Source organism: Poromitra crassiceps, assembly GCF_964638095.1.
Source record: "Poromitra crassiceps genome assembly, chromosome: 3".
NCBI classification, from domain to species: Eukaryota; Metazoa; Chordata; class Actinopteri; order Beryciformes; family Melamphaidae; genus Poromitra; species Poromitra crassiceps.
The window spans coordinates 78,632,421-78,659,361 of NC_139625.1; the positions used below are offsets into that span (position 1 = coordinate 78,632,421).

Here is a 26,941-nt window from a genome sequence, read left to right on the forward strand (position 1 = left end):
AAAGCGTGGGTAAAGGCAAGGCTTGGGTGCTGTGTGTGAACGTAGCCTAACAACTATATAAGTCCAGGTTTGATTTGAAAGACCAGTCAAATCCCTCTCCTAAAATAGAAAAGCCCAGAGTCCCCTTATGATCCCAAAGCAAAGCAGCTCCATTGACAGTGAATGGGAGTAACGCTGAATATACAGTATTTATTTATCTCTATCTATCTATCTATCTATCTATCTATCTATCTATCTATCTATCTATCTATCTATCTATCTATCTATTTATTTATTTATTTATTTATTTATAATTTAGTTTTATCCAAGTCCTTGCACCAGCGGAGAGGACTCAAGTCACAATTTAAACAGCTTGAGACTTGACTTGATGCATAAAGTGAAGACTAGAAACTTGGTGATTTGGGACTTGACTCTGACTTGTACTCTGATGACTTGAATAGGTTTCTAAAGTCTTGATTTGAGATCTTGTGTCAATGACTTGGATTGAAAATTGGTGAGATTTATTCTAAATTGATATTAACTGGACTTGATTTATTCTGAATTGACTTGGAACTTGAGATCAATGACATTTAGGCTTGGAACTTGTCTTGACTTGAGAGAGACTTGTGTGTCATGAATTTGAGACTGACTAGGGACTTGAGCACAGTTGACAGTGTCTCTTGTTGAGCAGCAGATGGCGCAGTGGTGCCAGCTGCAGCAGCTGGACTCCAAGTACCTGGAGCAGGTGGACCAACTGTATGATGACTCCTTCCCTATGGATATCAGGCAGTACCTCAGCAGATGGATCGAGAGCATCGACTGGTGAGAGACACACACTGACAGTGACCACCGCCTAGACTCACAAGGCAGTCTCTAAACGCAATTAATAATAATAATGCATGTGGAGCATGTTTGCCGATTTAGCCCATATTCCAGTAATTGTAATTGAGTTACTACATTTCAAAAAGTAATTTGATTAGTTAAATTACAGTAACTAGTTACTTAGTATAACTAGTTCCCCCTCACACTGCTCCTCAGGGACACAGTAGCGGTGCAGGACTCTCTGGCCACCGTGCGGTTCCATGACCTCCTGGCTCAGCTGGACGACCAGCACAGCCGCTTCACCCTGGAGAACAACTTCCTGCTGCAGCACAACATCCGCAAAATCAAGAGGAACCTCCAGGTAAGACCTGATCTCACACCCAGACAGATCGCACAAGACCTCCAGGTAAGACCTGATCTCACACCCAGACAGACCCCACAAGACCTGCAGGTAAGATCTGATCTCACACCCAGACAGACCCCACAAGACCTGCAGGTAAGACCTGATCTCACACCCAGACAGATCCCACAAGACCTGCAGGTAAGATCTGATCTCACACCCAGACAGACCCCACAAGACCTGCAGGTAAGACCTGATCTCACACCCAGACAGATCCCACAAGACCTGCAGGTAAGATCTGATCTCACACCCAGACAGATCCCACAAGACCTGCAGGTAAGACCTGATCTCACACCCAGACAGATCCCACAAGACCTGCAGGTAAGATCTGATCTCACACCCAGACAGACCCCACAAGACCTGCAGGTAAGACCTGATCTCACACCCAGACAGACCCCACAAGACCTGCAGGTAAGACCTGATCTCACACCCAGACAGATCCCACAAGACCCAGACTGGCTCCCAGCAGCCACTTCATCACAGACCACACCAATCTGTCTGGACGTTATGGCTTTCACCCTTTAAAGACTCCCTAAAGTCATGTTTTAAGATATATGTATATACAATATTCTACTTTGAATAATAATTTGTGTCTGATGGTTTCCCCCCACAAAAAATGTTACATTATCTTCTTGTTAAATTCCTTAAAATGACTTCCCCTCCTTCTGCCTCATTCAAGATTCCAAAGGAGCCAATCAGCAATCACCAATTATCTAGAACAACAACAACTAGTCAATCACAGCATACAAACAAGGGTTTTAACGGCTGAATATTGGACAGCAAAAAAATTATAATACTGCAATTCTCAGCTTCTTAAATGTGATTTTCTGTTTCTTTGTTTCTTTAAACTGATTGTCTTTGGGTTGTGATCTTTTTCACCATTTTGTGACATTTTATAGACCGGTGCAGGACTAATCGATTAGTGGAGAAAATAATTGACAGATGAATCGATAATTAAAATAATAAAATAAATATAAATATATAAATAAAATAAAATAATAATTGGCTTTTTGTAATGTTGTTAATCTGAAGCTTTTTCTACTGTTGTAAGTCATTGTGGGTAAAAGCATCAGCTAAATGGCAATGCAATGTAAAATGTAATAAAAAACGACAAAACAGAACATAACACAATGCAATACCACATAACACAGCACAGCACAACACACAATGTAATACAGCTTAACACAATGAGACTCAATGCAACACAATGCAGTGCAATACAGTGGGATAACACAACGTAACGTAATGCAATACAACCCAACACAATGTAACGCAACACAATGTAACAACACAAGGTAATGTAATGCAATACAACGCAACACAATGTAAAAACACAAGGTACAGTAATGTAATGCAATACAATGCGTCACAACATAACAGCAGAATGCAATGTAGTACAACTAAACGTGACGCAACACAATGCAACAGAATAGTGTTAAACAACGTAACACAGTACAATGTGATGTACCAAAATTCTAAATTCTTCCAGACAACACATCACATCACAGCACGGCACATGGCAGTACAGTTAAAGTGATAATCTCTAAGATTTCAGTTTTGTTCTCTTGGGTGACACCTATGGTGATGAGTGGCTAATTGCAGGCGAGATCCAAAGAGTCTTGCATAATGTGACATTAGTCCGTTTGTTCGGCCGTAGTAACCACCCTACTTTTTGAGTCTATTGTGTTAGCTCCGCCCACCCTGTGGCACCACAGACACCATGTTCATAAATGCTGCAATACTGAAAATGCAAAGGCTTCCATCAATGGGCCATAGGCTGTATCACCATTGTGTTAACTCACTATCAGATAGATAATGACTTAACAAACATTTATTTACATGAAAATCTTTGAGATTACCACTTTAAAATTGACCTCAGAATGATATGCAGCTGGACTCTGGTCCGAACCAGGCAGTGCAGGACCTCACAGGGTTTTCCCTCAGATCCGGTTCCTTGTCTCCTCAGGACCGCTTCCAGGAAGACCCCGTCCACATGGCCATGATCATCTCCAGGAACCTCAAGGAGGAGCAGAAGATCCTCGCCGGGGCGAAGAGTGCAGAGGTAAAACCAGCACTTCAGGTCAGGTCTTTCTTTACAGGGTTCCCATGGTTATGGAAAACCTGGAAAAGTCACGGAATTGTCAAATCTAGTTTCCCAGGCCTGGAAAAGTCATGGAATTAGTGAAATCCTTGAAAGTTTTGGAAAAGGTCATGGAATCTTGTGTGTAATGAAATTAATTGTTACAGTAATCTTCTGTGGATAACCTTCCACATAATGCAACATAACGGCAAATTTATTTTCTGTAGTTGTTGACATAATGTAGCTCTAATGTGTCGATTAATTAATTACCACTTTTTCTTTACTATAACGTTTCTTTACTATAACCAACGTTTCTTCATGTTCGTGCCGCGCAGTGAACATGAATTTGGATTCTAGTGCTTTTAAAATTTGTATGCCTCCGCCGGCGATAGCCAGACCAGAGGCATTATGGTTTCGGGTTGTCCGTCCGTCCGTCCAAAGTTTGTTAACGCAATATCTCAGGAACGCCTCTATGGAATTTCATAGAATTTGCCTCAAACGTCCACTTTGAATCAAGGATGAACTGGTTAGATTTTTGTGGTCAAAAGTCAAAGTTCAAGCTCACTGTGACCTCACGAACAACATTTCCAAGCTCGTTAACGCGATATCTCAGGAACGCCTTGACGGAATCTCGTCACATTTGGCTCAAACATCCACTTAATACAGCAATACAGGAATATACTCAATACATTTCCATTGAAGCTGACCCTTGGACTTGTGATTCTGACACATTACAGGCCTCTGAATGATACATATACTGAGCCTAATGTCTTTGTGTGTTGCAGCCGGACGGGGAGGGTGCCGTGTCGGCCATGGTTGTGGAGAAGCTGAAACTTGACAACAAAGTCAAGGAGATGAAGGACCGAGTTCAGGTGAGACCGCCTTGCGGACGAGCCGCCAACTTGCCTCTGTCCATACCCATACCAAGAGCTTCAGTTTAAGTCATGCTGATAGTTTGACTGAACAGTGCAGGCTCGCTTTATTAGGCTCAAAATTATAGTGGCATGATCCATGTTTCCCCTTTAGAGAGATCCATCCATTCTTCTAAAATATGTGAAACGACGGAAAATAATTCCTTTTTGTGATTCTGTTGCTTACAGTATATGTTTTTAAATATGTGAAACAACGGAAAATAATTCCTTTTTGAACTTCTGCTGCTACAAGTTAATACTAAAAGGCCATAGATGGATCCACTTTCTCCTCAAATCTCCTCTGCAGGCAGCGGATCAGAACATTAAGAGTCTAGAAGACCTGCAGGATGAGTACGACTTCAAAATCAACACTCTGAAGAACAGAGGTGAGGCCTTCAGTCAAGAGGGTTTCAAAAGTACTACTATTACTGCTATTATTATGAGAGCAACTACTATCATTACTACTATCACTACAACTAGCACGATGACTACTATACTACTACTACTACTACTTACAATAATATAATACTAATCATTCTGTTATGTTCCAGATATTTTGGGATATTTTTCAAGTGCTCATGCAGAAAATACTGTATGTAGAAAAAGCTTTACAGCAACATGGAAACATGATTTTGTTGCCATACGTCATTCAGGCATAGTAGATACAGACACATCTGTGGGGGTTTTTCTATCCCAGGGTGTGTGAAGTCAAAACCAGATTTTTGAGCATTTATATATATTATTATTATTATTTTATATCTCATTCTAGAAAATGAAATAAACGGCATGACGCCAAAGCAGCTGGAGACAGAGAGGATGATGATCACGAGGATGTGTATCGAGCTGAAATCCAAACGGCAGGTGAGCAGAGTGAGATGCGATGAGGCTTCTGAGGCACATTTGAAAGTTCACAGTTCACAAACCAAAAACGTTGAGAACCACTTGTGTATTTTTTTCTCCTGTTTTCTCCGCAATTGGACTTGGCCAGTTCCCTCTGCAGTCCCAGTCGTTGCTCCACCCCCTCTGCCGATCTGGGGATAGTTGTAGACTAGCACATGCTTCTTCCGATACACGTGCAGTCGCCAGCCGCTTCTTTTCACCTGACAGCGAGGAGTTTCACCAGCAGGCGGTGGCGCTTATGAGGATTGCGCTATTCCCCCCAGCTCCCCTCCCCTCGAACAAGCACGACAGACCAGAGGAGGCGCTAGTGCAGCATCAGGGACTCATCCCCCTCCGGCTTCCCACCGGCAGACATGGCCAATTGTGTCTCTAGGAACGTCTGACCGAGCCGGAGGTACCGCTGCCGGGAATTGAACCCGGGTCTCCGCAGTGGTAGGCGAGTACCACCCAGACGCCCCACCACTTGTGTAGTTAGCTGTTCATCAAACTGTACAAAACCCTCAAATCCGACAAAGTAATTCAGATTGAGGAAAAAGTAAGGTCTAAAGCCCAAGGCACACCAATCAGTTGTTGTTGGATAATGTTTGATTGATGTGCTAAAGGATTGAACATGTGGAATCTGACCAAACATCTCCAAACAAGGACAGACAGCCATGGCCCACCAAACACACATCTGCGTTTGTCTGTGTTTCCACGTTGACTGTGTTCTTGGGTGTTCTGGTGTTCTCAGGACGTGGTGACCCAGCTGGCTGAGGTTCTGAACGTGACGCAGGGCTTGCAGACAGACCTGATCTCAGAGGAGCTGCCTGAGTGGAAGCAGAGGCAACAGATCGCTTGCATCGGAGGCCCGCCCAACGCCTGCGTGGACCAGCTACAGAACTGGTGAGACGAGGGCTGGGGATCACCAGATGCACCACAGAATCGATGTTTTCGGGTTGTCCATCTGTATATCTGGAAGGAACGTCCATCGGATGTTCGTTAACGCAATATCTCTGGAACGCCTTAATGGAATTTCTTCAAATTTGCCTCAAACGTCCACTTGGCTCAAGGATGAACTGATAAAATGTTGGTGGTCAAAGTTCAAGGTCACTGTGACCTCACAAATGCCATTGTCAAGCTCGTTAATGTGATATCTCAAGAATGCCTTGACGGACTTTCTTCGAATTTGGCTGAAACATCCACTTGGACTCAAGGATGAACTGGGTCGTAGCTAGGGATAGGAAGGTCATAGAGAGTCGAGGTTCGAGGGGTGGGTAGGGGGAGTGGTTGGGGGGATGTGGGTGGTTTAGCGGTAGGGGTAGTACCATTTTCCACATTGAAATTGATTAGCCATGTTGTTGCCTAAAGTGCCATAAGGCTGAATGGCCACACCATTGTGCTTTGCATTATGCTTGTATGAGTCTGGTCAGACAGGAATGTAGACTGGTGAATTGTTGGCGGAGGCATACATCAAGCGGTATGTCTAGTTTTGCTCATAATTTCATGGTTTTATCAGTTAGAATAGTGACATAATTGTATATGTTCCATAATAAATCTATAGCTGTCTGAGTCCCCTTTTAGGCAGCTCAGTTGTCACAAAATCCCACAGCACACCTGGCATTACCTCACAGCACACCAGTGTGCCGCGGCACACCATTTGGGAACCACTGCCCTACAGGATACAAATGATTCTTATGTCAAGTGGTTTGAGTAATTTTTTAAGGAGAAAAAGAAAAACTAAAAATTATCTGATTCCAGCTTGTTAAATGTGAATATATTCTGGTTTCTTTACTCCTCTATGACAGTAAACTGAATATATTTAGGTTGTGGACAAAAAAAAGACATTTGAGGACGTCATCTTGTGCTTTGGGAAACACTGACATTTTTCACCATTTCCTGACATTTTTTAGACCAAAGAACTATTTTTTTTTTTTAAGTTTTTTTTGTCAAAATCATCAACAAGGAAAATAATCATTAGTTGCATCCCTAAATAAGTTTGATCATCTCAAACCAACATTCTCGTACGTGGGTCCTACCTCGGTCTGGAAATTTGGGAAACATGGGAGAGGATGAAGAGCAACTGAGATCTTGATTTTTTTTAAATATTAAATAGATTAGTCCTCAAGTGCATTTTCCATTATAAGCTTCAAATTTGGCCAGCTCAAACCAACGTCCTCCTTTATTTATACAGGATTCCTTCACAGATCGGCAACGTCTGGAAATGTATGGAAAGGGAATTTGATTGTCTCACGCTCGACAGTCCTCCATTTCACAGGGCTGCTACGCTAGCCTGGGTAAACCCAGCCTCCACGTGACCTGCTCTCAGACCTGCTCTCAGTCACTACCTGAGAGCAGGTCACGTGGAGGCTGGGTTTACCCAGGCTACTGCTACGCAGCTCTGCAAAGTCATCTCAAACATCCTCGTACACAGATCCTACCGACTGTATGTCTGAGAAGTTGGGAAACGTATGGAAACGGAATTTGGCCAGCTTGAACCAAGATCCTCCTTTTATACAGGCTTCCTATTCAAGTCTGGAAGGTCTGGAATGGGTGAGAAATAACTTGATAATTTCCGGGTCTTGACAAGCTTCAGGATGACATCAAAAAGCCTGCAAAAGTGTGGTAAAATGTGGATGTTAAATCTGCTGTGATATATTTTTGTTAAAATAAGACTTGAATAGCTTTATATTCACAAGAGTAATGTTGTTGTGACGTTAACTTTAATAGTAGCTTTATATTCAGACAGCAAGCTGATATAGTGTTTGGTCAGTAACATGGGTCTTCCACTCACTCTGCTTTGCGGTAAACAGAAGAGTAGTCTGACTCACTGGAAGCAGGCTGCGGGTATAGAGCTCAACAGTCATGTGACGTTCCGGAAGAGAATTATGTCATTTTCTACATAATTTAACAAGCGACTTTATTTAGCTTTATTTGACTTTAACAAGCGACTTCTTGTCCTCTCCCTCCATCCCCACCCCAGGTTCACAGCAGTAGCAGAGAGCTTGCAGCAGGTGCGTCAGCAACTGAAGAAGCTCCAGGAGCTGGAGCAGAAGTTCACGTACGACAGTGACCCCATCACCCTGAAGAAAGGCTTCCTGGAGGCCCGTGCTCTGGAGCTACTCAAGAACCTGCTCACCAGGTAACCACATCCATGTCTTATTCATGTCCTATTGTAATTAGTCATAATAATTAATGTATATTTAATATCTATCTATATTTAATGTATATTTAATATCTATCTATCTATCTATCTATCTATCTATCTATCTATCTATCTATCTATCTATCTATCTATCTATCTATCTATCTATCTGTATGTATGTATATCTATATCTATCTATCTATCTATCTATCTATCTATCTATCTATCTATCTATCTATCTATCTATCTACTGTATCTACTGTATCTATATATCTCTATATCTATATAGAGATAGATAGATAGATAGATACACACACACACACACACACACACACACACACACACACACACACACACACACACACACACATATATATAAATATATATATATATATATACAGTTTTTGCCACAGGATTTTGAGTGGTGGGGGGACCGCTTCCACAGCTTGTTTGTATTTGGCATGTTTACTAACGTCATTTTCCCCACCGTGTTCTACAATAAAGTAGGCCGACATGGATTGCAAAACGCGTGGTATTTACTAATACCACCGAGAGCTTGTGCGAGTGCAGTGACGCAGTTACGCACCGTGCGTCACTCGTCACTGCTTGATCTGGGTTGGGTTGCTAGGTAACACAACACATCCTACAAATCGGGATATTAGCGGGAGAAATGACCAAGCGGGAGCACAGCGGGAGAAAGGGTTAAAAATCAGGAGACTCCCGCCTAAATCGATCGATCGAGGAGCATCCCCCTCCTCCTCCTCCTCCTCCGCTCTACTGCTTCTCTGAACGGGGTGCGCTTGTTTAATGTCGCCAGCGCGTCCCCTGCACGTGAGAAGTCGGTTGTGTTGTGAAAACTTTAAGACAAAGAAGAAACTTCATGTTCTTTCCTGTTTTCAACCCAAAGTGAGTACAAGTCTTCAACTGTGAATTTAACTCGCCTGTTTCCAAAGTGAAAGTTGAACTCTCTCCTCAGTCTCCTCAACTCTCTCTCTCATTAGGTTCAAAAGCCCACGCGAATCTAACAGTAATTCTGTCAAGTTCAAGTTCAAGTTTATTCGTATGTCCCAGAAGGGCACTTTGGGTTGCAGCAAGACATAAAAACATAGAAAACAGGCATAACATCAACAACATCCTGGATCAAAACATAAAAGGATCAAAACATGAACATAAAGTGCAGACAAAGTTAAACACAATATAAGTACAAAGTAGCAGTTTAAAGTGCAAGGCTATATGCCAAAGTGGTCGTTTTGTCAACTCGTCAGTTTTCTGCCACCTACTTAAATTCAACACACACACACACACACCACCTGGCTCTAGTCTGTGCAGTAGTAGCTAGCCTGCCCGCCGGTCTCATGTACAGCTCAGCTGTCCTGTTGTCAATGTGAACGTGTGGCTATTTGGTTGACATCGCACAACCCTAATATGTATATACAGTATATATATTATTTTTCTGAACTTTCACCCTTGTTCACCTGTTCACCAATACAGACCAAAAAATTATAGAATTTCTATATCCAAATGAACAGAGCATCTCTTTCTGCTAAACAGCACAGTTCTGTTGATGACTCATCCTGCACTCCAGGGCATAAACAAAAAGTTTAATTTAAAATGTTGTAATTATCGTATTCTTATTATAATAATATGAATGATTGTTAATGTGTTGTTAACTCATTCATGGCCAGTTTAGGACTGCCAATATTTAGCACAGGCCAAAGATTTTCAATTGTTGGTCATCTTTCAAGACCCACAGTAAATTATCTATTAGCACCAAAGTGATTTGCAATACCTCAAAATGAAGATGTACGTCTCTGGGTTCACCAGGAAAAAAAAGTGAGCTTTTAGCATGTTCTGTACTCTACTTATAGCCATTTATATACACCCTGTTTTCACCAAAAAGGTCTCTCTGAGAAGAGAAATTGCAGAAAATGGCATTTTTGTAAATCACACAATCTCAGGCAGAACTCGCTCTCAATTCTTTTATTTTGAACTGTATTGACATCAGACATGTAAATATTATTCGTTATGACACAAATGACAAAAATAAATAAATATATATATATATATATATATACATGAAGTGCTTTTTTTACATTTAACAATACAGTTTACTCAGTGTGAGTGAGTGTGATCATAGAATAGAATGCAGAGATCAGTGTAGTCTCTCTCTCACACACACACACACACACACACACACACACACACACACTCCTTACCGCGAGATCATCCGGGTCCTGTCGCATTGGAATCCAGTCTTCCTCGCCCTCGACAGGAAAGTGGCCGTGCTGCTTGGCTCTGTGTGAAAGCCATTTCTGTGGCGAGGCTGCTGTTCTCCTCCTCCTCACACAGTTGTGACTCCGTCTCGTCTCTTTCGGGCTGGGACACAGGAACAGGGTCCAGGGACCAGGATCGATCATGTTGGTCACGGGTTTGACTACCGCGAACAGTAACGCGATCGATGTCCGCTGCCCTGCAGCAAGCCGATCAGCTCGTGCAGCGCGCCGAGGGGTGTTTCAATGGCGTTTCTCCTCTGCACAAGGAAGCGCGTTTCTCTGTTTTCTGTTTTTGCTCCTGCTCATTTCAAAACAACAGCTGTGGTATGTGTTTGATAACGTGTTGTCGGCTTGTCTTTGAGGCTAGGGACCTGATAACATGTCACAGGCTGGGGAAGTCTTTGAACTACGCGCTGCACTAATAAAAACAAAAACACGTCAAACACGTCATTGGCCCTCTGGGCTATTCCTGATAACACGTCAAAGACGTCTTTGGCTCCTTTATTTGTGTCAAAGCCTCCCCATTTTTCTTACATCGGCTTTCTTCAAAGAGCTGGACTCCATAATTCTGTCCTATATTTGGAATTATAAGAACCATAGAATTTCTAAAATTCATCTGCAAAAACCTAAGTCGGCAGGGGGGCTGGCCTTACCAGTGTTTAAGCACTATTACTGGGCTGCCAATGTTAGGGCTCTGATGTTTTGGCGACAAGGAACTGCTGGCAATTTAACTCCCGGGGCCCCTCTGTGGCTACAAATGGAGGCTGGCTCTATCGCCAGGTCCTCATTGCCAGCCATGTTGTTTTCTAAGCTAGAGGAGCCTGGGACTTTGATAGGTTTGAGTTTTGTTGTGAAAAACTCTGTCAGAATTCTGAATCAGGTTAAGAAAGTTTTGAATGTACCAGATGTTTCTGTTCACACACCAATCTGTTTTAATCATTCTTTTTTGCCCTCATGGTCAGATAGAATTTGCCATGCCTGGAGTGAAAAGGGGCTGGTCTCCATCAGTGACCTGTATATTGATGGCCAATTTGCATCCTTTGATCTTCTGAAGAGAGCATTTGAGTTGCCCCAAACGCATCTTTATAGATATATACAAGTTAGACATTATGTCCGATCCAAGATTCGCAATTTTGACGTTCTCCCAGATGAACATGTTTTTTTTTAGGTTTTGTTAAGCCCTCCCAACTCCAGGCATCTTATTTCTAAGTTTGTGTGTTTGTTCGACGATTGCATTAAGGCCCCCACTGAGAGGATCAAAGAGGCGTGGCAGGAGGAACTTGGTGTGGATCTGTCTGAAATCATATGGGACAGGAGTCTGTCTGTGGTCCAGCTCTGTTCAATTAATAGTAGACATCAACTTATCCAATTTAAAGTTGCTCACCGTCTTCATTACTCCAAGCATAGGTTACACAAGATATATCCTTCGGTCTCACCACTATGTGATAGGTGTCGGGTGTCGGAGGGCACACTGTCCCATGCTTTTTGGTTTTGCCCTTCACTATCAGGATTCTGGGCCAAAATATTTGACTGGTACTCTAAGGCCTACAAAATAACCCTCCAACTGGAGGCGGAACTCGCCATCTTCGGCTGCTCGGAGTCCTCTTTGCTCCTCCCAACGGCCGTGCAGCAATCTCTGACACAGGGAATGACAGTTGCCAAGAAACTAATTTTGAAGGAATGGAAGTCCTCCTCTCCACCTTCTTTTCAGCTGTGGCTGACAGACATGATCTCAGTTATACGTATGGAGAGACTCAGATTCCAGAGGTCAAATTCTCTAAGGAAATTTTCCGTTATTTGGGACCCGTTCCTGACCTATTTTGATCAGGCTAAAAGCGGTATTTGAGTTTCTTTGGGATCCTTTGCACAGTATATATATATATCTATTTTTTTTTATCGATTTGTAAGCACATTTTGACATTTTGTAGCATTGTAATGTTGAATGTATGTATATATGTTTTTTCTTTTCTTTTTTCCTGTTCTTGTTTTGTTTTCTTTATGTTCTGAAAAAGTAAAATAAAATATAAAAAAAAAAAAAAAAAAAAAAAGACGTCTTTGGCCATGAATGAGTTAATACACATTTGTAGTATGCTTGTTCAAGTGTGAATGGCATGAATGTATTACAGTTGCGTTACTATTATGGATGACTTCTGAATGTGTTATAAAGCATATAAAGTGTATCACAAAATTATTATGAATCTGAATTAAATTAATTAATATTTTGTGCTGTGTGCTTAGTAGTCTGGTAAACAAAATATATAAAACTAACTGTGTGTGTGTGTGTGTGTGTGTGTGTGTGTGTGTGTGTGTGTGTGTGTGTGTGTGTGCGTGCGTGCGTGCGTGCGTGCGTGCTTGCGTGCGTGCGTGTGTGCGTGTGCTCCCGTTTGTGTGTAGCTCTCTGGTTGTAGAGAGGCAGCCCTGCATGCCCACCCACCCACAGAGGCCCTTGGTGCTGAAAACAGGTGTCCAGTTCACTGTTAAACTCCGGTGAGTAAAACAACTGAACATTTTAACGTTTTTAAATATGTGGGATAAAGACAGAATTTATTAGCTCCAGAACTTTTCAGTTCAAAAATTTGGTATCTACCTCTTGCAAAAAAGTGACACCTATTTTTGAATCATAAATAAAGGTTGGCAAGGGAATTCAGTCCTCACACCCATTATGGATTTCTTTACTCTGAACCAGAGTGGGAAATTTGATTTTGTTGTATTTTTATGCCTCCGCCGGCGATAGCCAGGCCGGAGGCATTATGGATTCGGGTTGTCCGTCCGTCCGTCCGATGTTTGTTGGCGCGATATCTGAGGAACGCCTTGATGCAATTTCATGAAATTTGCCTCAAATGTAAACTTGGACTCAAGGATGAACTGATTCGATTTTGGTGGTTAAAGGTCAAAGTTCAAGGTCACGGTGACCTCACAAACCCCATTTCCAAGCTCTTTAACACGATATTTCAAGAACGCCTGGACGGAATTTCTTTGTATTTGGCTCAAACGTCAAAGTCTGGACAGATATGCATGTCGACTGCTCACTTGTTGGCGGAGGCATATATCTGCGGTGCAGTCGTTCTAGTTGTATTTGGTTCTTTTGTATTTTGATATGAGGTTCAAGCTGACCAATCACAAGCTAACCAGAGCTGAAACAAATGTCATATGAGTTCACAAATATGTTTATTTTATTTTAATTTAGTTTAGTTTAGTTTTGCCGATATATTGATTCCTCTAACTTTATCTTAACATAATGAACTTGTCTGTCTCTTCTTTTGAGGTGTGCTGCATACCAGTTCAGAAGACATGAAAAAATACCTGAATATGAGCATCAGTCCAGATTTAATTTTGCTCTGCTAGTCTCCTTCTACCCATAATCCCTTGCATTTCGGGGTGGTTTCCTGTAGTTGGTTGGATTAACGAACAGTTCAGTTCTCGTTAGAGGACTAAGAATTCTTGCTGCCGTTATTTTGTGCCATTAGACTTCACATTTTGGAAATTCAGTCTTCCTTCGTGTTTCCTAATTCACCTTATGTTCAGACCTTACAGTGGGCCAAATTCTTCCGGGTCCTGTTAACACTTCCGGCGGTCACGGCGCAAAATAAGAGAGTTGTTTTTGTCGCGGACAGTGCAGGGGGTAAAGCAAAGAACGTAGCCTACTTCTTTGAGCTCGGTACACAGCAAGCAAGCGAGTATCCACTGTTAGCCAGGTCAGATAACGTTATTGTCGACAATGACGAGCACTTTCTTGTAAAACATACCTGGACTCCAACAAAGAAAGCTTCAGATAGTTTTCTCTCATCCGAGCGCATTTCCGTCTTATAAGACCTGCAGACGTTAACGTAATTCCCTGGAATGCGAGACTTAACGCGCCAGTTACATGGCGTTGCATTCTTAGACATTGCCGTTTGCTTTTATTTGGTATGTTACATACAATTGGCCAAATTATATGATATTGGAGCAGCCAGCCATTTTATTTTATTTTATTTTTAGCCGAAAGTCGTGACACGACCACACAACCGGGTCAAATGGGCGTGGCTACATAAGGTGAATACACTGTAGAAACCATGAATTTCAAATTGGTATTTTGTTTCCTGTTTGACCAGGTTCCTGGTGAAGCTGCAGGAGTTTAACTACCAACTCAAAGTCAAGGCCTCGTTTGATAAGTAAGCTGGGGTTAGACGTTTATTTTTCTAGTTACCGGTAATACCTTGAACTATTCAGATACTCTTATAACTGATCTCACTTGCTTTATCTCCTCAGGGATGTTACAGAGAAGAAAGGGTATGTGTCAAATTAATTTATTAATATTTTAATGTGTGTACTGTTGAGTAAATCTATACAAATTAGTATTAGTAGTAGTAGTAATTTGTGTTATGTAAAACTGTATCTTTCTATTATTATTATTATTACTAGTGCAGTGCCCGTTCCCCCATGGATGCTTCGCAGCACGCTGCACTCCATCAGGTCCCCCTAAGCACACTCCCCAAGTTTGAAGTCGATCCAACAAACGGTTCTCGAGATACGCGAAGGACAGACATACAGAAGTTGATCGGACGGACAGTCCTGTATATACGTGAAAGCTGTGATCTTATTGGTTGAATTGCACAAAGTTTACCACTGGAATTTCTCGGGTTCGGTTTGAAGTCAATCGGACGAATGATTCTTGAGATAAACTGCTTTTTGTGCTGCCAGTAGGTCGTGCTGTGCCGAATTGCACAAAATTCACCACTGCTCTGTCAGGTTCCCAGCAGCGCACTCCCCACGTTTGAAGTCGATCAGATGAATGGCTATCGAGATAAATGAAGTCAATCAGACTAATGTTTCTCGAGATAAACTGCTTTTTGTGTTGCCAATAGGTGGCGCTATGTCAAATTGTAAGAAATTCAGCACTATGTCGCGTTCCCAGCAGCACACTCCCCAAGTTTGAAGTCAATCGGATAAACGGTTCTCCAGATAAACCGCTTTTTGTGTTGCCAGTAGGGGGCACTGTGCTGAATTGCACAAAATTTGGCACTGCTTTATGTCGGGTCCCCCTAAGCATACTCCCCGAGTTTGAAGTCGATCGGATGAACGGTTCTCAAGATAAACAACTTTTTGTGTTGCCAGTAGGTGGCGCTGTGCCGAATTGCACGAAATTCGGCACTAATAATACACTAATTGATTGATGGATATCCTCTCTAATCTGATTTTAGGTTTATAATGACAGAACCATTGATTGATGGATATCCTCTCTAATCTGATCTCAGGTTTATTATTAAAGACTCATTGATTGATGGATATCCTCTCTATTTGATCTCAGGTTTATTATTAAAGACTCATTGATTGATGGATATTCTCTCTAATCTGATCTCAGGTTTATTATTAAAGACTCATTGATTGATGGATATTCTCTCTAATCTGATCTCAGGTTTATTATTAAAGACTCATTGATTGATGGATATTCTCTCTAATCTGATCTCAGGTTTATTATTAAAGACTCATTGATTGATGGATATTCTCTCTAATCTGATCTCAGGTTTATTATTAAAGACTCATTGATTGATGGATATTCTCTCTAATCTGATCTCAGGTTTATTATTAAAGACTCATTGATTGATGGATATCCTCTCTATCTGATCTCAGGTTTATTATTAAAGACTCATTGATTGATGGATATCCTCTCTAATCTGATCTCAGGTTTATTATTAAAGACTCATTGATTGATGGATATTCTCTCTATCTGATCTCAGGTTTCGAAAGTTCAATATTTTGGGAACCAACACCAAAGTAATGAACATGGAGGAATCAAACGGCAGCCTGGCAGCGGAGTTCCGCCATTTGGTAAGAGCAGTGTTTGGAAAGCCTTTTGACTTTAACTCATTGAGTGCCAGCCACTTTTGGAGAACGGACGCTCCCAGTGCCAGAGTTTCAGAGCTTTTTTCAGTGATTTCTCGAGGCCCACAGAATATTGTGTGATATTACTATGTAAACAATGAACACGCAAAAAGAACGATGAGACTCTTTTCTATCATCAGCAAAAACAGGTTTATTGATATCATTTTCCGTTCTTTAGTTATCAGCCGGAGAAGATAGCTTGATTTAACAAAAAAGAGCAGTTTTTTTCTAGAAGCTGAGATAATGGCCTTTTTGTGAAATTAAACATTTCAAACACATCACTGACTCTGAAGCTAATTTTCTGATGTAGTCACACCTCAAAAATAATTTCCTTCAATAAAACAGTGAAGGCCAGGGAATTTTGTTTGGCAGAATGATATTTTTAGCTGCAACCAGCAGCGCTGGCCCCTGCGTGCGCTGCTGGTTGCAGCTTCTTGCTGATCTTGATTTGCTGCTGGTGGGCATCGGATATTCTGGCTTGCGTTTGCCAACCCTGTCCTGCTGCCTGGGTCTGTCTGGGTCAGTGTTGTGTGCTGCTCTGCTCTGCTTTTTCCGCGTGTGTTTGTCACCGGCTACTACTGTATGCTTCCAGTTGAGAATAATAACGGCTGATCATGCGAATGGGCTGTCGGCGACAGCCTGTCGCAGCGGACATGGAGGAGCTCAATTGTGGGAGCAGATTGGCTGCTGCCTGCTGCAGGCACATCTAACGTTAAAACGCTTCATGCATATCGATGCATACGGATGCGATGCGATTTCCGTTTCCCCAACGACTTATTCTCTGTTTTTCTCTGCCTTTCTGTTAACCTGGAGAGCACTGTCGCCACCTAAGGGTTCTGTAAAATAGGTTATAGACCTCCAATAGCTACAATAGTTGTACAGGAGCTGCGGAAGGCTTTGATCGACGTCCCACCGTCAAAAAACGCATTGGACGTCGAAAGACGTCCGTGGCACTCTACGTCACTATTTAATTGGACGTCGAAAGACGTCCATGGCACTCAATGAGTTAAATGTGTGTCATGCTGTCATTTTATCATATTGTTTGACCATCAATAAATAGCCTGTGGAAAAATCACTTCTAACATGAACATTTTAATATATTTACATTTAGGAAAAGTCATGAGATTTTAAATTATGGTAGCCTACTAAGATTTTAAACTTGAAAATAGAATTGACAGGAGGAAGTTGTTACATTATGCTTCAGTCATGAACATTTGGTGTTATAGAAAAGTTCTGGAAAACTTTTGTAATTCATCGTGAGGATGGGAAATGTGGGAACCCAGGTGGAAACACGAAAGATAGATAACGAGCTCCTTTGGTTACAATAGGCTCTGACTGATCAGATATGAAACTAGCTAAAAAAATCCCAGCGGTTCTTTAATTACATCTCGTTCTCCACACAGCAACTGAGGGAGCAGAAAGTTGCTGGCAACCGAACAAACGAGGTAAGACACTGCAGTTTAGTTAGATTACATTGGACTGGTCTGGACTTGATTTTATAATGGACAGAAATAAATGTACTTGTGAGAAATACCATACCAATGATCCTAAAGTGTAAGGCTGACTACAGTACTGTTTAACTTCATGAAAAATGTATTATTATTAGCACAAGCATTGCTATTCTTATTGCTAACACATTAATTGTATTGTTATTAGTTAGCCTGGCTTAGCCAGTGACTCATAGGAATAGACTACGTGACAACCAGGAAAGACTAGTGACTACTGGAGAGTCAGTTGACAGCCGGAACAGGGACGGCACCCGGGTAGCAGTATGGGTTAGCTCCCCAGCCTGCGTCTTCCGTGAGGAAGAAGCCCAACAACCCACGAGAGGCCTTTTAGGAGGGCCATTCAAGCCGCAAGTGGAGACTGCAGTGCCACCAAGTACTGGTACTGCATGGTATCCACCAAGATACCATCACCTCGGAATGAGATGTTTGGAGCGGGGGAGTCTGGTGCAGCGCACAGGTCCTAGACCTGGTGAGACGAGGGAGGAGCCCGGCCTGGTGGCAACCCACAGAGCCCGGTCCCTCTATGTACCAGAGCCCTCCCCCTCCCTCGGTCCCGGCAGAGTAGTTCCGGAGCAGCGGATTGAGTGGCCCTGACCGCGTGACCACCTTCGACCCTTCCTGGAGGGCTGACCGTGGGTAGCTACTGGGACAGTGTTAATGTGTGTTAGTTGAGTGTTAATGTGTGTTAGGTGTTAGTTGAGTGTTAATGTGTGTTAGTTGAGTGTTAATGTGTGTTAGTTGAGTGTTAATGTGTGTTAGTTGAGTGTTAATGTGTGTTAGTTGAGTGTTAATGTGTGTTAGTTGAGTGTTAATGTGTGTGTTAGTTGAGTGTTAGTGTGTGTTAGTTGAGTGTTACTGTGTGTGTTAGTTGAGTGTTAATGTGTGTTAGTTGAGTGTTAATGTGTGTTAGTTGAGTGTTAATGTGTGTGTTAGTTGAGTGTTAGTGTGTGTTAGTTGAGTGTTACTGTGTGTGTTAGTTGAGTGTTAATGTGTGTTAGTTGAGTGTTAATGTGTGTTAGTTGAGTGTTAATGTGTGTGTTAGTTGAGTGTTAATGTGTGTTAGTTGAGTGTTAATGTGTGTGTTAGTTGAGTGTTAATGTGTGTTAGTTGAGTGTTAATGTGTGTTAGTTGAGTGTTAATGTGTGTTAGTTGAGTGTTAATGTGTGTTAGTTGAGTGTTAATGTGTGTGTTGAGTGTTAATGTGTATGTTAGTTGAGTGTTAATGTGTGTTAGTTGAGTGTTAATGTGTGTTAGTTGAGTGTTAATGTGTGTGTTAGTTGAGTGTTAATGTGTGTTAGTTGAGTGTTAATGTGTGTTAGTTGAGTGTTAATGTGTGTGTTGAGTGTTAATGTGTGTGTTAGTTGAGTGTTAATGTGTGTTAGTTGAGTGTTAATGTGTGTGTTAGTTGAGTGTTAATGTGTGTTAGTTGAGTGTTAATGTGTGTTAGTTGAGTGTTAATGTGTGTTAGTTGAGTGTTAATGTGTGTTAGTTGAGTGTTAATGTGTATGTTAGTTGAGTGTTAATGTGTGTGTTAGTTGAGTGTTAATGTGTGTTAGTTGAGTGTTAATGTGTGTTAGTTGAGTGTTAATGTGTATGTTAGTTGAGTGTTAATGTGTGTTAGTTGAGTGTTAATGTGTGTGTTAGTTGAGTGTTAATGTGTGTTAGTTGAGTGTTAATGTGTGTTAGTTGAGTGTTAATGTGTGTTAGTTGAGTGTTAATGTGTGTTAGTTGAGTGTTAATGTGTGTGTTGAGTGTTAATGTGTGTTAGTTGAGTGTTAATGTGTGTGTTGAGTGTTAATGTGTGTTAGTTGAGTGTTAATGTGTGTTAGTTGAGTGTTACTGTGTGTGTTAGTTGAGTGTTAATGTGTGTTAGTTGAGTGTTAATGTGTGTTAGTTGAGTCTTAATGTGTGTTAGTTGAGTGTTAATGTGTGTTAGTTGAGTGTTACTGTGTGTGTTAGTTGAGTGTTACTGTGTGTGTTAGTTGAGTGTTAATGTGTGTTAGTTGAGTCTTAATGTGTGTTAGTTGAGTGTTACTGTGTGTGTTAGTTGAGTGTTAATGTGTGTTAGTTGAGTGTTAATGTGTGTTAGTTGAGTCTTAATGTGTGTTAGTTGAGTGTTACTGTGTGTGTTAGTTGAGTGATACTGTGTGTGTTAGTTGAGTGTTAATGTGTGTTAGTTGAGTGTTAATGTGCGTTAGTTGAGTCTTAATGTGTGTTAGTTGAGTGTTACTGTGTGTGTTAGTTGAGTGTTAATGTGTGTTAGTTGAGTGTTACTGTGTGTGTTAGTTGAGTGTTAATGTGTGTTAGTTGAGTGTTAATGTGTGTATTGTGTGTGTTCAGGGTCCTCTAATCGTCACAGAGGAGCTTCACTTCATCTGCTTTGAGACGGAGCTGCAGCAAAGTCAGTCCGGTCTGGACGTCAAGTTGGAGGTGAGATTTCAATTTTCTTTATTTTTTCTTCTTTTGTCTTAAAGGCCCTCACGCACAGGGAGCGTCAGATCCCAGCGTTTGGAAGCCCACCCATTGTTTTAAACGGCCGAAGCACCAAGAGCTTTCTGACGCACGTCAAACTGTCTTGACGCTCGTACTCCGAAGCTGTTTCCATTTTGGAGCGTCAAACGAGGTTCCAGCAGCGACCAAAGTGCTCTGAGCTCCCCCCCCTCCCTCTCTGCCCACTTCCATCCCCGTCTCTGACTCGATAAAGTAGTGCTCCTCAAACTCTCACGGCAGTTTAAATAGAGCAGGCATTAATACGCTACACTAGCAAGACTACAACGTGAGAATAAGGCTCTAAACACATCGGCTAGCAAAACATGGATATCATGATGAGATTAGAATAAATGTGGACAGCATTGCACAATTTCCCCCCGCAGCGCTGCCTTTTTTCTCTCCCCCTCTGCACGGCAGACCGACAGACAGGTAGGATGATCCAACAGCCTCTATCCCAAGCTTGCCCAGAATGACGTTTCGAACAAAAGGCTATACAGTATTTCCCGCTGCAAAGTCGATCTCTGAGAGGAATACTAGAGGAATAAATGCATTCAAAACATATTGATCCAGAGGAGAGAATTGTAGCCTATTTTGTAGCCTACCTTTCCTCTGCAGTAGGCAGCAGCACTGTGCTCCAAACCGCGCGGGAGCTTCTCCCCATGTTTAGAAAGTGATTAAGCAGTTTATTGAGTCATGTCTAGCAGGGTAACTGCGGCGGGTAGTCTGACCTGATTCTACGGTTTTAATCCGCAGTTCATGTTTAGAAGAGGCTTATGACAGGGGCTCAAAACTACGGTATAACAAAAAAAATTAATCGGTTAATTGTGCCTGATTACATAGGCTATAAATTAGTGGCCTTTTCCCCCAAATAGTGATGGTTTTGTCTTTCTGTGGTGTATACATTTCAGATCTGACGCTTGCAGTGCGCTATAGGGGCAGATCTTGATGCGCATCAAATGACGCGCGTCAAGATTTGCTCCCCGTGTGGGCCTTAAAGCCCCATTCAGTAAGTTTTCCAAGTTTTGCTATTGGAGAAACTGCGCCCTCTGGGTGCAATAGTATCAATAACGATATCGCCGTTCAAAGTCAACAAAACACAGCGCCAGAAAGCTCTATGTACATGTTGTGACATCGGGTACTCACCACGTGATGAAATAATAATCCATAGTTCCGTGAAACATCATTTTCGTAGCAAATCCGAATCGAGTTACTTCCTTGTTTTCACGAAGACAGCGCTTCCGCTGTACAGCGCATGCGCGCATCCTTTTCTTTTTTCTTTTTTATTGACACGGGACGTGGCAGACAACTTGCTTAGTCCCAGGGCTGGCCAATGGAGGGCGGTGTGGGATAAATAAAGTCGAGAGTCTCCCTATTACAAGTCAATCTACCATGTCCTATGACTAAAAAGCTCTTATATTACAGTAAAAAATGTCAAAAATCTTACTGATTGGGGCTTTAAGTCTCACTTTCCTGTTCCGATTTTGGCCAATTCTGATTTTCACACTTTATCTAACATGTTTTACTTTCTCAAAAGGTGCGACAGATTTATATAACAACGCACCGAAAGTAGTTTATTTACATCAAAAGTTTATCCATGGAGCCCAGGCCCAATATAATGGAGATTTAAAGAGTCATCGTGCCATCTTGTGGTGAAAAAAATATATACTTTTTGTTTTGACTGGCTGTAATAGTGTCTATATTTGAGGCACTTGCAATTCCATTACCTTTAAAAATGCACCAGATTACAGGACCGTGTTTCCCCCGTCTCTTGTTTACACATGGTTACAGGACAGGACAAGCCTTTTTCCTTTTTTTTTTTTTTTACAAAGCTCCAACTATCGCTGTTATTGATGCTACAGCGCTGTGTGTGCGCGGCATGAACCATTGTACGGTCGGGGCCCGTCAGCTGAAAACCGTCACGTCAATTGCGGTCACTGGCCGATCGGTGCCTCTCTACTAATGACATTTCCACGTGAGTCAGTGGCTGGTTGTTGTTAATGATGTTGTTGATATTGTTGTTGTTGCTGTTGTAGACCATGTCTCTGCCTGTAGTGGTCATCTCTAACGTCAGCCAGCTGCCCAGCGGCTGGGCCTCCATCCTGTGGTACAACATGCTCACCACGGAGCCCAAGGTGAGGACACACACACACACACACACACACACACACACACACACACACACACACACACACACACACACACACACACACAATCACACACATACTCACTCTCTCTCTCTCTCTCTCTCTCTCTCTCTCTCTCTCACACTCTCATTGATATTTGAGAGTGCTAACTTGCACACCAATTGCTTATCTCCTCTTCTCTTGTTCTTCTTGACATTTTGAATGTCCTAAACAATGTTACCAAAGCAATTAAGTATATGAAACCACCAATGTGTCTCTTCTTTTGTCTTTTCTCCTCTCCTTCCCTCTGCTGTTAACTTCCTGTGTGTCTCCTTCCTGTCAGAACCTGAAGTTCTTCCTGTCCCCCCCGGCGGCGAGCTGGGCTCAGCTGTCTGAGGTCCTCAGCTGGCAGTTCTCCTCCGTCACCAAGCGAGGCCTAAACCAGGAGCAGCTCAACATGCTGGCCGACAAGCTGCTGGGTCAGAGTCACACCTGTCACTGCACCCTAACATCTGGGCATCCTGATTTACCATGATTGTCTATAGGGCGTCCAACAGGGTGAAACACATATATGTGAAATAGGCTGTCAGACTGAGTAAGAGTGAAGTGAAGCTTCACTTTGTGGCTGGATGGGCTAGCCTTGGCCGCTGCAGCTGCTTGTCTCTCACCAGCTCGCGCTCCTTGGTTCACCAGCGCTTCGTCTCAGTGAACATTCTCTGGTTCAGGTTTAGACATAGAAGACGTGGACAATACTCGGGGGGGGGGGGGGGAAAGGTTGTAAAACAGGAAAACTTGATAAACTATTGACTTGGCTATAGCGCACGGCAATCGCCATCTTGCACTTTGCTTGAGAGTTGAGCCGACCCGGAAGTCCTTGATAAAGACTCTGACGTTGACGTAACTAAGCGTAAGCTTCAACCCACTTCATATTGACAGCCACAATAACATTAAAGGAGAATTCCAGTTTTGTACAACCTGGACCTTATTTCCAGCTTTAATTATGATTTTTTAACTCACCATGATGAGTTCGGTTTGATATACCTGCACTGAAACGATAATATGCTTTGAGCTGCGACCTGGAAGCGAGGAATACAGGGCATGTAATGTGTCTATTTACGTCCTGTAAATAGCTTATTTTCTGACACACAGCGGCTCATATCCTTATTATATCATAGGGACAATGAGAAAATGAACAATCTATTTATTTGGTGCAACGTGCTCAGCCTGCTGTGTTTGCTGTCCATCACATTAGAGATAGCAGCTCCTGTTCCCCCTGCTCCTCAGTTTATAATCCATATGACTTTATTCCAGCTCAAATAAATAAATTAATAAAAACAAATAAAAACAAATTCAAATGCATCGTCCACAATCTGAAAATCAGATATTATCAGTGCTGTTTACCATACTATGCTACAGATCGCCTGCTCTGAGCGCTCAAGTCACCCAAGTTCACCCAAGTTCCCGGATGTGTCTCTGAACAGGGCGACTTAAAAGCACTTCCGGGGACTTGCAGGGCGACTTGAGCGCTCAGAGCAGTCGATCTGTAGCATAGCATGGTAAATAATATAATAATAATATCAGCTGATAATATCTGATTTTGAGATTATGGACAATGCATTTGAATTTGATGGCCGCCCCTATTTATTTGAGCTGGAATAAAGTCATATGGATTATAAACTGAGGAGCAGGGGGAACAGGAGCTGCTATCTCAAATGTGACGGACAGCAAACACAGCAGGCTGAGCATGTTGCACCAAGGTAAATAGATTGTTCATTTTCTCATTGTCTCTATGATATAATAAGAATATGAGCCGCTGTGTGTCGGAAAATAAGCTATTTACAGGATGTAAATAGACACATTACATGCCCCGTATTCCTCGTTTCCAGGTCGCAGCTCAAAGCATATTATCGTTTCAGTGCAGGTATATCAAACCGAACTTATCAGGGTGAGTTAAAAATCATAATTAAAGCTATAAATAAGGTCCAGGTTGTAAAAAAACAGAATTCTCCTTTAATAAGGCAAATCTATGAGCGAGTGTGACCGTGACACAACACACAACCAGAAACACAACTAGAACCCAAACCAACCAGAACCAGAACCACAACTGCATCCACGAGTTACCAAAGTCACTAAAATACATTCGTCCACATTCATTGCACTTGGGGATTATAGCAAATGATGCCACCACATCACAGATATGAATGATGTTCCACTGTGAATAAACTATGGCCAATGAGTGAAATCTAAAATATACGTGTGTATATCTGTACAGGAGCCAAAGCCCAGAGGAACCCAGAGGGCCAAATCCCCTGGACCAAGTTCTGCAAGGTGGGCAACGCCGCACTTCAATATCGTTTGGTTTGGTGTTTTTCTGCAGGAGAAATTACAACACATATATCTAACACATATCTGTCTATCAGTTTGTTTTAGGGATGTCAACCGATTAACCGACCATTTAAACATTAACCGATTAATACTATCAGTTAATCAGTTAAAAAAAGTTTACTTTATCCCAAGTAATAAAGAAAAACGTGTTGCATGGTAAAAGACAAATAAGCTATACAATCTATTTCCTAAATAACGCATGCAGGTGATGTGCTGTGTAATTCTTGTGTATTTTCACATTTAATTGTCATCCTCTTAAATTAAGTCTCCGATCGCATCACATGTTGAGCGTTGAGCAGCGTTAATTGACGATTGAAAAGTATCCGTTACTCTTTACTAGGGATGGTCCGATCGGATACTCTGTATCGGTATCGGTGCCAATCCGGCCAAAATCACTGGATCAGATATTTGAGGGGAAAAAGAAGTAGAATCCGATCCGATCCATTAGTCTAAACTATCACGTTGTCACTTTGAGCAATGTGCCGTCATGGTGAAGAGAGATGTGAACCCAGCACCGCAGCATGTGAACAGTATGAGACCTGCTGCACGGTGTTGTCATGTCAGCTGTGTTGATCAAGGAAGAGAAACAGCCGAGTGTTTTTAAGCGATGGAATTTCTTCTAATTTGCCTCAAACGTCCACTTGAACTCAAGGATGAACTGATTAGATTTTGGTGGTCAAAGTTCAAGGTCACTGTGATCTCACGACCACCCATTTCATGTTCGTTAACGCGATATCTCACGAACGCCTTGACGGAATTTCATCCAATTTTCCTCAAACGTCCACTTGGACTCAAGGATAAACTGATTAGATTTTGGTGGTTAAAGGTCAAAGTTCAAGGTCACTGTGACCTCATGAACCCCATTTCCATGCTCTTTAACACAATGGGCTCTATTCTCCCACAGGCCATCGGCGCTATTACGGGCCTTAACCGCAAAAAAACGTGCCTTGCGCCTGTTTCGGCAAGATAGCAATAGGCTTTAGGCTGCCAAATGCGCTTTAGGCCGAATGGGCGTGGCGCAGTCCCAAAGTGGGCGTGTCGGCGCTAAATACCAGCCTAGTCATATCTTGGGAGCTGGCCTACATTTAGCGCTTTGCGCTTTTCAAAAGCAGGCCTATTCTTTGCCTTCACTGCTTCTTCTCTGTCACCCTTCTCTCTCTCTCTCTCTGAGTTCCCAGCATGCATTGTGTTTCTTCATTTCGCTACTAAATAGCCACCAAATGAGCCAAAATAGATATAAAAGGTAGTTCTAAATTAATGTGTAATGGTAACACAGCCTGCCATTGTCAACATTTCAATATTGGACCAAATAAAACCTCGAAATGAAAACACCACCCTATGTGAAACATATATGTCCTCCTGGGCATATATATACCCCTTGTCGAGTTAACGTGATTTAGAGAAGTAACAGCGGAACGCGCTTCGGAACGCGCTTCTAATGGCATCTGCTATACTGTGATGTCCGTCCAATAACTTGGCCCTATTTCACATTTAGTTTTACAATAAAAACACATTTATGCAATGACTTGACATAATGTAGGGTATATTTATGTGCATCATCCTTCCTGCAGCAGGCGAGAGAAAATGATATCTTTCTGGACAAACTTTCACCAATCTAATAGGCTATATTTTTCTAGCTGATGCATAGAACATTATTTTCACTTTGATCTTGCTATAGTGTAGCGTATTTACATGCTTGCAGTATTGAAACTGCAGTTAGATTGGTTTGAGAAGCATAATAATATGGAATAATAGCCTATAATGCAGACAGACAGGCTGGATGAAGGGGGGGGGGGGGGGGGGGGGGGCAGAGCGTTTGGCTTTCGTCTGGTTTTGCGGGATCACTGGAATTGGAGCTAAAAAGGCAAGCGTGCGATTCGTTTATTGCACTTATCCAATGAGCATGACGGTGCATAATTTTACGCCTAAAAGGCGTGGTTGTAATGCTTTGGGCTGCATCTAGCGCCAGCACGACGATATCAAGTGCGCCTTTCCACGCCCACTGCTTTGATCTGCGCCTGCCGCTCGGCCTAGAAACTGCGCCGATGCAACGATAGGGGCCAATATCTCTGTAACGCCTCGGAATT

The 26,941-nt window shown here is 42.2% G+C and overlaps 1 protein-coding gene across 4 annotated transcripts in view; it reads left to right on the forward strand.

Moving 5' to 3' along the window:
• Positions 1-26,941, forward strand: part of stat1a (signal transducer and activator of transcription 1a) — a 41,046-nt gene that overhangs the window by 1,267 nt on the left and 12,838 nt on the right. For 2 of the 4 annotated variants that reach the window (XM_083633376.1, XM_083633379.1), the window contains exons 2-18: positions 674-801; positions 1,018-1,162; positions 3,168-3,263; positions 4,067-4,153; positions 4,500-4,578; positions 4,962-5,053; positions 5,823-5,974; positions 8,052-8,210; positions 12,881-12,973; positions 14,578-14,637; positions 14,735-14,755; positions 16,204-16,294; positions 17,752-17,793; positions 20,197-20,286; positions 22,380-22,478; positions 22,813-22,948; positions 24,742-24,797. In XM_083633376.1, coding sequence (XP_083489502.1) covers positions 674-801; positions 1,018-1,162; positions 3,168-3,263; positions 4,067-4,153; positions 4,500-4,578; positions 4,962-5,053; positions 5,823-5,974; positions 8,052-8,210; positions 12,881-12,973; positions 14,578-14,637; positions 14,735-14,755; positions 16,204-16,294; positions 17,752-17,793; positions 20,197-20,286; positions 22,380-22,478; positions 22,813-22,948; positions 24,742-24,797 — 1,626 coding nt within the window. Of the gene's footprint in view, positions 1-653; positions 802-1,017; positions 1,163-3,167; positions 3,264-4,066; positions 4,154-4,499; positions 4,579-4,961; positions 5,054-5,822; positions 5,975-8,051; positions 8,211-12,880; positions 12,974-14,577; positions 14,638-14,734; positions 14,756-16,203; positions 16,295-17,751; positions 17,794-20,196; positions 20,287-22,379; positions 22,479-22,812; positions 22,949-24,741; positions 24,798-26,941 lie in introns of all 4 variants that reach the window. The other 2 variants (XM_083633377.1, XM_083633378.1) reach the window with 2 other exon arrangements.